This window comes from Schistocerca gregaria, chromosome 1, assembly GCF_023897955.1.
Source record: "Schistocerca gregaria isolate iqSchGreg1 chromosome 1, iqSchGreg1.2, whole genome shotgun sequence".
NCBI classification, from domain to species: domain Eukaryota; kingdom Metazoa; phylum Arthropoda; class Insecta; order Orthoptera; family Acrididae; genus Schistocerca; species Schistocerca gregaria.
In genome coordinates this window covers 743593083-743605813 of record NC_064920.1, presented here as the reverse complement: position 1 = coordinate 743605813, position 12731 = coordinate 743593083, and the positions used below count along the sequence as shown (strand labels likewise).

General features: G+C 36.8%; 2 protein-coding genes across 4 annotated transcripts in view; one reads left to right on the top strand and one right to left on the bottom strand.

Moving 5' to 3' along the window:
• The window catches only part of LOC126267512 (vesicle-associated membrane protein-associated protein B), a 52754-nt gene extending 47614 nt beyond the window's left edge, over positions 1-5140 (bottom strand). The window contains exons 1-2 of one of the 2 annotated variants that reach the window (XM_049972815.1): positions 4745-5140; positions 4269-4421 (exon numbers count right to left, since the gene is read on the bottom strand). In XM_049972815.1, coding sequence (XP_049828772.1) covers positions 4269-4421; positions 4745-4814 — 223 coding nt within the window. In that variant the 5' untranslated portion in view covers positions 4815-5140. The remainder of the gene's footprint in view (positions 1-4268; positions 4422-4744) is intronic. The other variant, XM_049972823.1, reaches the window with a different exon arrangement.
• Positions 4965-12731, top strand: part of LOC126267500 (vacuolar protein sorting-associated protein 4) — a 153447-nt gene continuing 145680 nt past the window's right edge. The window contains exons 1-2 of one of the 2 annotated variants that reach the window (XM_049972805.1): positions 4965-5082; positions 5838-5896. In XM_049972805.1, coding sequence (XP_049828762.1) covers positions 5873-5896 — 24 coding nt within the window. In that variant the 5' untranslated portion in view covers positions 4965-5082; positions 5838-5872. Of the gene's footprint in view, positions 5083-5141; positions 5571-5837; positions 5897-12731 lie in introns of those variants that run through there. The other variant, XM_049972797.1, reaches the window with a different exon arrangement.

Genomic DNA, 12731 nt, shown 5'->3' with positions numbered 1-12731 from the left:
GGTCATATTATTCGTTCTAACATGGGTTATGGAAGACTGCCTTACTGCTGCCACCACTAACATATATTTCAACTACTTGGGAATGAATGTTTTAACAGACTGATCTGTAGCATAACACAACAGCTACAATAAGTTGAAAGGTGATAGATGACAAGCTCAACAAAGGTCAATCAAGAACGATCTCTGCAATGATTACTGTATACTTTAAGAAAAGTTTCATCATATGAAAAATTATTTTTACTGTTATGATGAACTTTGGTGATTATGGCTACTTTTTTCAAATACCTTACCTGTGTTTGTTTCCACGCCACAATTATTTAACAACTATATCAATTCAGTGATATTAAACACATCAGCCTCTTTTAGTTAAATTGCACTTACTGCTGCTGGCAGTTCAGTATCACTGGTCACAGCAAATTTAGTTACAGTATATGTTATCCAATGCGAATCATTCAAAATTTTAGTCTTGGTTCTTACAAATACTTGTTTTAACCAAATGTCACGATTTCTATGGTTGGACATTGGGACCTAATAATACAGCTTGAGCTGCTGAAAGTTAAACGAATAACATCTAACTTCATTTATGAAGCATAAGACATTACAAACAAACTACGTGCATGGATACCTACATCCGACATAGAGCTCTTTCTCATAATCATGCAAATTATTACTAACAGCAGCAAAAGCCGCAGACACAGTAAATCTTGCTTATGCGCGCGCAGCATTCAACAGAAAGAAATTGTATATATATTTATAACTGAACAAATTTTTCTATTGCTCACTTAACATCACTCACAATTTCTGAATTGTTTCCAAATTAAAACGTCATGTGTTCCAACCAATAGTCAAAAGTAATAAGGGAATGCATTCCAATTATAAACTTTCCTTTCCAGGAATGATAAACATAGTTCTGAAACCCTATATAGTTTACCAATAGCACTTTTCTGCTTATTTCTTCTGTCCATTAAATCTTATTTCCAGTGTCCTAAATACAGAACCTTCAAAAAGGTTCAAATGGCTATGAGCACTATGGGACTTAACATCTGTGGTCATTCAGTCCCCTAGAACTTAGAACTACTTAAACCTAACTAACCTAAGGACATCACACACATCCATGCCAAAGGCAGGATTCGAACCTGAGACCGTAGCAGTCCCGCGGTTCTCCGGACTGAGCGCCTAGAACCGCTAGACCACCGCGGCCGGCAAATGGTTTTAAAAGATGTTTGTTAATTTGTGCTAGTACATAGATTTATATATTATTTTCGTCTTATTATAAAGGATTTTCAAGCCTACCTGATCTTTTAAGTTCTTCCATTTCCTGCTTAAACATATTTGCACAACAATAAAAAAGAATAAATTCACTGTGGTTCTCAGCTTAGTGCTAACTTTTCACTGCTGCCACAATGTATGTGGTCTCTTAGGGCTGGTGGACCCCATTCCAGACTTATCACAGTGAACGTGAGGTGGTCACTTGGTTTCAAACACAGGACTCCATGCAGTAAACTAGTGACTAACAAATATATCATTGTGTTAGTTTTACTTGGACTAAATATTTCAGATCTAGTAAAACTATTTGACTTACATCAACTGATTTTTGCATTGTCAATTTTATGGTGAACTAGGCTTTAAACTATGTTGCATTTTCATGCGAATAGAAGACCAAATCTGTTACTCAACCTACTGGGCAAGAAGTTGATCTCAGTTTCTACATCTACATTTATACTCCGCAAGCCACGCAACGGTGTGTGGCATAGTGTCACAAAGCACTGAGTCAAGCACTGAAAATTTCCCAAGCATGGGGGCATAAACTCACTTTTCTTCTCTCAAAATAACCTAAAACTACAAAAAAATCTAGTTAGACAATGCCAATAACACCACCAACCCTGCTGATATAAAATTAAATTACAACTCTGATGTATGAGAGTAAACAGACATCAACCTAATGCTCTATCTATGAATGTAAAGTAAAATAAACAAGGACTCTAGTGTGACAGTGGAGAAAAAAAAACCTCACAAGAAGCAAGCTACAGAATTACCATTACAAAGGACTAAGTGTTAGAGCACCACCATCCCAAAATCTAGATGTAAATGACAAGATTGTTTAGCATTGTAAGTGGTCTAGGTTAAGATTGGAAGGTCTCGTTGAAAGTCAGCAAAGCCAATGAATTCGAATTCAAAATAATAGAGTCATAAAAGACATCTGCAAAAAGTCCAAGGTCTAGGTTCATCAGTCCCAGTCTTCACTGCAAATACAATTATTAAGTAGCCCACATAAATCTTCCACATAAAGTGATAATACTGCCTCACAAAATACTGAAATGTCAAACCGTATTTTTGGAATATATTTCATTCATGTACTGGCAACAACTATATAAAACGGGGATGGTAACGTAATTTAACTTGTACCATGAAGTCCACTTACTTGTTGCCAAAATATTTTTTTTTTTCTTTTATTTTCACTCTCAGCTGTAGTAGTGGAACCCACTCGCATTATTCATAGTTTATAATTACATAATGCAGGCTGTCTCAAAAAGTATGATATAATTTCAATGTGTTATGGCAACCCAAATAATGATATTCACACCAAGTTTGGTTTATGTGAAAGACAAACTCGCATAAGTTTTGTCTGTGTGGGTTCCAAATTGGACTGAGAGAAGCATAGTGACAACAGTTAGAAGGATGGTTCACTGTGTTGAATGGTTTATTCAGACCAAATTGGACAAACAGGTTCAAATGAATTGAACGGCAACCACCATCACGGATGTCAATACACTATTGGTACAGAAATGTTATGCAGACAGGAAGAGTTTATGTTCTTTCCATATAGCTGGATTGGCAAGGGTGATCCAACTTCCTGGCATCCTACATCACATGACATACCAATGGATTTCTTTCTATGGGTTATGTCAAAGTAAACTCTGCTAAATGTCTGCCCAATGACTGAATTGTTGCTACCAATACCATAGTTGATGCAGATATGTTGCAGCGAGTGTTTAATATGGACTGGGTGTTGGACGTGCCACAAAAGTTTATGATAATTAAACTGATTAATGGCATAAAAACTTTACAAGATAGTGTGTCACATAAGGCAACATGGTGTGAATATCTTAATTAGTTTGGTTGCCTGTAACAAATTTAGCTTGTACTATGCATTTGGAGACACACTGTATGCATCAAAACCCTTGTCTAAGCCTTCTCCATTACCTATATATTCCGAATTTACCTTGTAATTTCCATTTTTATGACAAAGTGTGTTGACTTTACTGTAAGTGTTAGACTGTGTTACGGGGCAGTCTGTTACCACAATATTCGACATTTACGTTCTTTAGTTACACCAACTGTCAACCAAATCATCATATTTCCACCAAAGCCACACCTTAGGCTTTGCTGCAGACCTGTGTCACCACAACGAAGACTTCAGGGGTTCAAAGCACACTAACTCTTCTTGTTTTACAAAATAATATCAAGGGCAAATACTAACTGAATCGTGCTTTTATGCAGCTACAAGAATAACTCATAGGGATGTTACCTGTATCTCTTGCAAAAAAATTGGTTCACGGCACTTTTTGTCAGCATTTACACTCATGTAATCAATGACTACCACCACATCTTTCGGACATTATGACAATGACCCCTGGACAAATAACTTACTATGATAAATCCCTTCAAGATCTGACTTACACCAGAAATCAATGTACGTGAATCTGACATGACTTTTTGTGGAAGTTACATCTTTCAAGCACTATAGGATCAGGTAGTATTTTAGTCTCTGATTTTCTTGTACTGGTAAATGCATGTTACACAGTGACCACATAGTTGTGATAGTCTTTTATTCAAGAGACTAAGAGTGAACTATATGAAGTCACCTAACCTGTTTCAAAAGCACTCAAAATGTTGTTCTACAATTTAACTTAGTTCAAACGTCAGCGTAAATCCTTAGAGCGACGTGCTAACCTAGTCTACCATCCAGTAACCTAACCAAAAGATTTAGGAATACAAGTAGCTGTTCGTGAATGCAAGTGACCGAGTTCCGATGGTTTAGAACGATGGGGTCTCTGAGTGATAAGACACGGATGCAGGGAGATAACAACAAATGTTAGATATTTTCAATCCCCTACTGCATAAAAAAAAAATCGTAACCAAACTCAAGACAAGCAATTTTCAACTTCCATCAGCAGGAAAAAATGTACGCTAATTATTTTATCATTACTTACGTGACTATGATTGGCACACGCTTTACTGCATATAAATAAAAATTATTTATTCACCTGCTACATCAATTGATGCCTTTGCGTCCAGAACACCAGAATTTGGCCGCACACAGTATTTCTTTGGAGCTGTCGTTTTGATTTTGAAACACACCTTTTTAGTGGTAGGATTTGTTAGCTTCATATAAGAAGTAACCGGCGACGTGAAGGGTCCTTGTTATCAGAAGAAAACGAAACCATTAAATATCAATATAATGCATTGTTATCTTCCAACACACAAGAACATTATAATTGAATATCTTTTACAACAGAAAGAAATTAAAAATGTCACTTCACTCTCCTCCCCACCGCATGTAAATTGACATAGTTTGCCTTTCAAAGCGCACAAATTCCACGCCTTTAGTAAACTTTGTAACAATCGCTCGTCAAAAGGGTGCAGCAACTGGTAAACCAATAACGAAAAACAACAACTATCTGATTTAAGGAATACTATTTCTCTTACTTCATTAGCAATGTTTACAGCACTTTCCGCTTACCTTGGAATTTTAGTTCATGTTCCGGTTCTATTATTAACACCTGTTCCGGCTTTGAACCTGGATTAGCCATAATTTAAGACTATGAGTGTACTCCGAAATTACAGTAAAATACTGTATGCGTAAAGAAATGGCTTCAATTCTAATCCCGGTACTGGCGATTCTAGTTTTCTAACCAATACGCATGCGTCATGACGGAAATATGGCTGCCTGAAATGACGTCACTCCAACTGCTAGACCCAGTGCAAACAGCAAAAATAAATTTGCTTCAGATCTAAAATTAGCAAAATAATGTTTCTTTCATGGATTCGCATCCATCAGAGCTCCTCCAAGTGAAAAAGGTAACGGAAGTACCGACTTCCATGATTCAACAATCGAACAGCTATCGACTTCATGATTCAAGTAGATTTTATTTATAACGATATCGTACACTATTGAGTCAGGAGTGAAAGTATTTTCCTTTTTATTTTTCCAGAAAAACTTGTCTATCTTTCTAGGACTTTCAATTTATCTATCATTTGAAGCTTATAATATCTGCAATTTTGACCATTATAATTGTTGCAAAAATATTTGTAGGAAGTCGTATTGGTAATTGTTGTGGGAAGGAAGACGTGTGTTGTAGCAGTGAACCGATTTTGAGAAGCAGACATTGTGTCAGAGAGTTGGTTAATAGTTCTGTTGGAAGCTATTTGCCAGCTGAGATTGACGTTTTCTGTCAAGCAGTGAGCGAAGATAATACCGTGTTCGCAACACGTATGTCACTTATCTGCGCTGCTGGGAGGATTGTAGTGATATTTATCGTTGGATAGCGTGTTGATGGAATAGTTTTGTGAGTAAATTATACGAATTGAAACTTACCTTTCGAAAATCATATGCGTTTTTTGTTTACTACCGATAGTTGTTTTTTGTCCTTGTACTGTTTCCTATTAGTTCAGGTTATGGAAGTTATTTTTCAGTGACAATAAGTTTATTCAAATTCGAAGTAACACCAGCTCTTACTATGTGCAGTTTTCCGTAATTTGTGTTGAAACATATTCCTTTGGATGCGTCCTGTTTCTTTCAAGAACCGTTGTTGACAAACATTCCCTGATTACAGGAACCTACTACAGACCCTGCGCCCTAGCCCCCGTCATGTCAGCAGGATCAACTTTACAGGTTTGAAAAAGTTCAATGCTTTTACAATTTGTGCAATGTTAATACAAATACTTCTTTTAAATCATAATTTATTGGATTGTGACAGCTGCGAAACCTGTCGCAGATCAATGAACAGGAATTATATGACTGAGTCAGATAAGTCATGAATATTTCGTAATACCTACCATGTTTTCAAACATGAAAGTGTTCATCTGATATTTATTGTAATATTGTGTTTCGTAATTTCAAGAATTACGAATAAAGAGCCCTTGAGGGGACGAATATTAGATTGAAGCAGATCTATGTTAAGATGTATGCATGTCAGAAGTAAATGATGGCTGACGAGTTACTGGGTCAGCAGACAGTCTTTCTCTAAACTTAAGGGAAGTAATTACTGTTATATATATAGCCGTGAAAATTCAATAGACGTAAACTTGATTAATGCATTGTACCCTGTACAGTCATTCATCATCTTTCCAGAATAGTGTATAAAAAGCAGTTCATTCCCAAACTATGATTAGCCATAATCTTGCCACTCATGTTTTTGTTTGTGAGAACTTTTGATATTCATGATGATTGCCCATCCACAGGCAGTACCCTAAAACTTCTGCTCAGTTACCCTGAAAATGCTGTCCCAGTTAATCTTGCTGCTGTATGGTGATGTTTAGGATTTCTTATAGGCTACCTTACCTAAGGTTTGTTGATACAGCATTAGGTGAATCTGGAAACTGAAGATACTATGACAGTCAATGCTCCTAGATTGGCAGAAATAAATAAGTTGACATGATTTGCCCCCCCCCCCCCTGCCTTTCTCCTCTTTCTGATTAACAGACTATCCTGCCATTTAGTATAGCCGTCATCTGTCTAAAGTACTAACTATTTGTCAAGCTGATCACTGGACGTCATGCAAAATTAGTGGAGGCTAGTTGAGGTGCTCAGGCTATACTGCAGACCTGTCCAGTTTGTTGGGGCAACAAGATTTCATTTGGGGAAGTGCGGGGGGGGGGGGGGGGGGGAGCCATTATTGCAGTATAGTATGTAGTGGGTGTTTTATGTTGCAATTGGCGCAATCAGTATTGAAGACAAAAGTCAGTAAACTATTATTTTAGTTAGTGGGGAAAGAATTGCATATATTGCAAACATGAAACAATTGGTGTTTATTATCCCACACCCTCCCCACAGTGACAATTGTTGTGCCAGAAAGACCTTGATTCTAACACTCCCCCCATCTCCCTCCATGAGCAATACACTACACACAAAGTTCTGTGAGGATTCAGATGGAGTGTTGAGTGTAACACCACCCCCCCCCCCTCCCCCCTATCCTGACCTGCACCCTTCTGCTCAAGGTCTAGGTTTGGCATTGCTGACATTAGCGTAATATTTAATATCCATTGCTTAATAAATAACTTATACAGTTCAGTCGCATAATTAAAATGCATGGCCTTATGTATATATGTTCTGTATCTCCCATGTATAATACTATTTATGCAATGGTGCAGCGGTCTGTGGTTTTCTATCATCTGTTTTTATTGTCTTTTGTTGAAACTAGATGGGAAAGGAATGTCAGTTGCAGGTTAAATCTTAAAAAAATCGGGAACAACTGAAGGCCTAGTAGTGATACTTACACCACATGTTGCAAACTTTGTTGATATGAGGTAGCTTGTTATGTTGATACAACCTATTGCTGTCGAGATGGCATGTAACATGCCTGAGGATAGTTCCACCGAGTTGTTTGACTTAATGTTTATTCTCCATTTAAAATAATTTTGTGAGTGACATTTCAGCAAGTCAAGTGGTAGAAGCCAGCCCCCAAACAGTAGTAGTTTTTCTTGAGTGTCTTGTTTTGTAGGTATATTAAAGAGCTTTGTCTAGCATGTAACTGCATGCTGGCAACATTGTTTCCCACCACAGCTACTGGTCAGTTTTATTTTATTCAGAATATGGTACTTGTTTTTAAAGATGTCAAACACTTCATTAAGGTTACTACGTTTGGTGATATGAACTCAGTTTCATCAAAATCCCAACCCACTGTATTTTGTATGTCTAGTACTGCTGTTTACATACATCTACTCTTTCAGAAACAACATTGGACATTTTTACTTAGCTATATTTTCTAGCACAACACACACATATTTCATTAGGTTATTGTCCAAGTCTTTCCTTTGTAATTTATCTTGGAATCCAATGAAGTGCTTCATTGTCTCGTGTGTCTTCCGTTCACCTGCCTACATGTCACATCACGTTCAGTTCATTTTCATTACACTTATTATTACGTTTTCCACTGTACTCTTGTGCAAATTGATTATATACTTCCACTTTTAGACATAGGGAGCCTAGTTCTGCAATCCTTGTGTACTTTATCAACAGCACTGTAGGACACCTTTTCTTTTGTATTTATTTCTTTCGCTTCCCATCCTGTTGCTTTCAACTGCCCTAAATAAATTAATTTATCTTGTTCTATGACTTCATTGTTAATTTATATTGCTTTCCTTTCATTAATTAGTTCTACATTAATTTACTATTGATATCTTATTTTCAAAATTGTTCTTTTAATTTCTGTCCTTTATTATCACAGTTTTTGTGCACTAGGTGTAAACAGAAGAATTTAATGGGAAAACTAAGATGGTCAAGTTATCTTCCATTAATAGACGGCACTTTGTTTTTGCAGATCATCGATCTAGAAATGTCTTCTGAATTGCTGAGAGGTGGTTTGGTGATATTTAATTTCCTTTCCAGACTTCTTTCATTTCTAAATTTCTCAGCATCCTAAAACTAAACTCTGTCCGAACAGGCTGGTTAAGTATAATGGAATCTAGCATACATGTATTATATCTTCAATGTATTGACACTTGGTTTTGGTGGGACTGTTGTTCAGATATTGCTGAAACCAGACAAATTAGCAATTCTTGTATATGTTGTCCTCTTATTCGTGACTTGTAAATGGACCGTTGTGATGTATCCACTTTCAAAGTAGGCTTGTTCTACATAGATACTCTGCAAATGACTGTGAAGCGCAATCTCTTTGCCTAATTAAAATACAGTGTTTTATAATGCTGCTGGTGATGATTTTGGTAAATATTTAGTACATTACAGAAAGGATGCAGACAAATCTATGATTTATTGTGAGTTGTCTATTGCCTTTCTTGTTAAGTAGAATAATGAAAATGATATCCCCATTTTGCGGAATTGTCTTTCACTACAGACACATTGTAAACAATTTTGCAAGTTTTTATATTACTTTCCCTATGTTACTTCTCCATCAAAACATCCTTTTGAGGTCACTGTTTTTTTTTTTTTTTCCCTCATGCCTTGAATGGCTTTGTACACCTCATCTGGCATTATATCCTCATTTTAAGTGTCAACCATCTGTATTTGTTGAACTGTAGAAGTGTTTCACACTGTGCTGTCTACCATGTTAACTGAGTTTACGTGTTGTTCACCTGCGTAAGGACATTCAGCAATAATTAGTCATTGCATATTTGTTTACCTAATAACGCTTTGTCTCGCAATGCCGTAGACATATCAGAGGCAGTAGCAACTCTGAAAGCAGTTACAATCTCAGGCAAACTTGGTAAGTTGTGCAGTTTATACGAACAGTTGGTGACATCATAAGACTACTGCCCAAGACAAGAGTCACAGCAACGTGTATTATTGAGTGTGAAATGGGTAAGAGTTGCAACACTAAGTCCCCACAACTTGTCCAATTTCAATTTTTCTTCTTCTTTTGTGAAAGTTGTTTTTGTTGTATTGAATTTCCATGGCCCCTCTGTACATCCAAATGTGATAGTGAGTGGATCTTGATCAAACTGTAGTACAGGGAAATGAATTGGATGGTTGCCTGATCCCTGTGCTTGATTACTGCTGCTGATACATCTATTTCCCAGATGACAGTTGCTCAAGTGTGCCTCGTCTGGCATTAACACTTCTTTTTGTAGTTTCTGTGTACATTTGACCACAGGTGGAAGAAATTTTATGTACTCGTGCTGTGACAAGTGGTAGGGGTAGGTCCTTTGCAGTGTGCAATATTTGCCCACTATTCTTGAAGGATTAAAATCCGTCTCAGTACATGATGATGTCTCCATTATTGGAAGGTTAAATGATTGGTAGAGAAATATACCTTGGACCACATCCTAATGTCCATAAAACAAAAATCATAAAGTACATAAAAACCATCTGTGAAAGTCTGCATTGTATGAGAAAATTACTCACTCCTAGGAGTTGTTATGCTAATAAATAAATATTGCCTGACACCACCTCAATTCAGCAATATGAAGATGGTATCTGTTCTTTTGGACATGTCCCTGTTGATATTTATCAACGCCTGTAAGCAGCTAATGGTCTGGATTTCATTGTAAGTTGAGTTGAGCAAGGATGAGTATCTGCAAGTCTTTTTTGGCATTCCATATCCAGCTGAAAGGGCACATGATGGTGAGACCCTATAGAGCTACCAAATTGTGGGTTTACTGATTGCTATATTTTGCACTTTGTTCCAAACAATCCCAGACATTTTCTACATGTTAACATCAGGTGATATTGCTCACCATTCAAGGTGCAATAGTGTGTCAGTGTATTTGTCAAATCAGACGCATGTGTATGCAGCCCTGTGAGCATGACTTCTGTCATTTTGGAAAATAGGAGTCTCCTCAGAATACATCACGTGATCACAAAGAATGGTGAAATGAACATTTTGACTCGCATTCTTAATAATGAGTGGCCCCAAATCATGGTGAGGGGAGGGGGGAAACACAAAAACATTATAAAACCACCGCTGGCCTGAACTAAACCTTTGAAAAAGAGGCAAAACTGAGACTTGATAGATAATTCTGCGTACTTTTAGACACCTACTGTGAAGCTTCTGTGTTGGGTGGCACATTGAAGAATTGCAGTTTAATCTGTCACTGTTATATTCAACTTTTTGGGTGGTACCCATCTCCAGATATCAATTGAATGTGGTTCCTTTCACAAAGTTCGATTAGAAACTGACTGAAATGTATCTGCGTTTGCTGAGAGCAGGAATTCCTGTCATTTTTTGAAACCAGTTGTTATTGCCAAGTCGTGACTCTCATATCTGATCCATGTTGGTTAGGACTTTTGTTCTTGTGCCAAAGCAACACAACTCGATTGGTACACACATGCATTTGTAGACATGTTGTAAGAGCCAGCATTGATACAACAAAAAATTAGGGAACTTCATTTGCAGTTGTGGCCATGTCCAAATACTTTATCTGTCAGGTCTCCATATTGTCCCAATTTACTACGCTGCTGCCATACGATCAACTGGTATGTACAAACCCCTTCACTCCCGTGACTTTTCACATGTCACCAGTGGGTGGTTTTTTACCACCTGAAACCAATTTATCATCATCATCAAATACGGTTCTCCAAAGTGACCAGCGCGGTCTTTTAAGGGAGTGATTAATATTTTGTCTTGATGAGCTTAAATTTTTGTTTAGTTTTTTTCTTACTCTTGTTTTCAATTCTCATGACAAATTTTCATTTTATGTTCTCACTTCCTTTCAGACATTTCTGAATACTACTTCTTCTTCTTCTTCTTCAATAACTGTCCTTATTGTATCATGGTTCTGTTATCATTCTGTTTGATAAGTATGTGTGCCATTTGGTATATTTTTCCCCTTTGTTGTCTTTGTACCTGCAACATTTCTTGTTGTTTTCACAACTACCTTAAAAGTACCTTAACAGTGAGATTTTAATCACAGTTTGCCTTAGCCAGAATTATAATTATCCTTTCTGTTATGGTGCAGGACGTAACTCGCTATGTATATCAGGATATAGCAAGATAGTGTGTACAGTTCCCGAATTCTTTTTGTTCGGTTGTATTCTCTCTCATTTTGTGATGATAGAAATAGTACAAAAAACATATAGTAGTTGCAGAATATTTTACTGTACGTGGAATTTCATCCCCAGTCATTTCAATTAGCTTTTTGATATTGTCGTCAGGTCTGCAAGAATTTAATGAGAAAATAGGCTTTTTAGTGGAGTCATTGACAGACTCTCACAGTGTCTTTTATGGATTGCAGATTTCTTCAGTAACGTTTAATATTATTTTCTCTTATCTTTTCTTGTTGCACCAGTAATATCTAACAGTCATGCAGTACTATAAATCACTAAACTTTCATCCAGAGGAAGCAGGTTTGAGATCCTCATACTGCCCTTCATATTTAAATTTTGCATGGTTGCCCCAAAAATCCCAAGGGAAGTGCTGGGGTTGTTCCTTTGAAAATGACATACCAGTTTCTTTCCCTGTCCTTGTAAACAAGCTTGTGTTCCATCACGAATGAACTCACGGTTTTTTAACGTTAAAAATCCAAATTTTCGATCCTTATGTTTAAATAATTTTGGCCTGATGGGCATAATCTTAATGATAGTATCAGTGACTGCTTTAAGTACATCATTCAGCATAGGTTACAAGGTTTTCTCTTAAACTCTTTTTATGTCTTTTGATGTACCTGCATAATTTCCTGGGGTGTCTGGGAAAATGTTAATCTAGTTTAATTTTGGAGAGTTTGAAACATATGACTGCGTGTATAATTTGGTGCCATTTCTTCAAGTATTTGCTGCAAATTAGTAACATTTGTACAGTTTTCAGTGGGTATACTCTTTTTCATTTTTATTGGTAACACTGTTGAATAGATCATCTGAATGCAGGCTGTCAATTCGTTTATTACTAAGGGGTGTTGACAAATGGACAGAGATGGTTGACCATGGTCTTCAAGCATAAGTTAAAATTCTCAGTCTTTCATTTTAAGTTCCACTAGTATTGTAATAGGACTATTTAAGTTTGACTAGATAAGCTGCCTGTTTTGACAAAAACAGGCAGCTGATCTAGTCAGTTGAC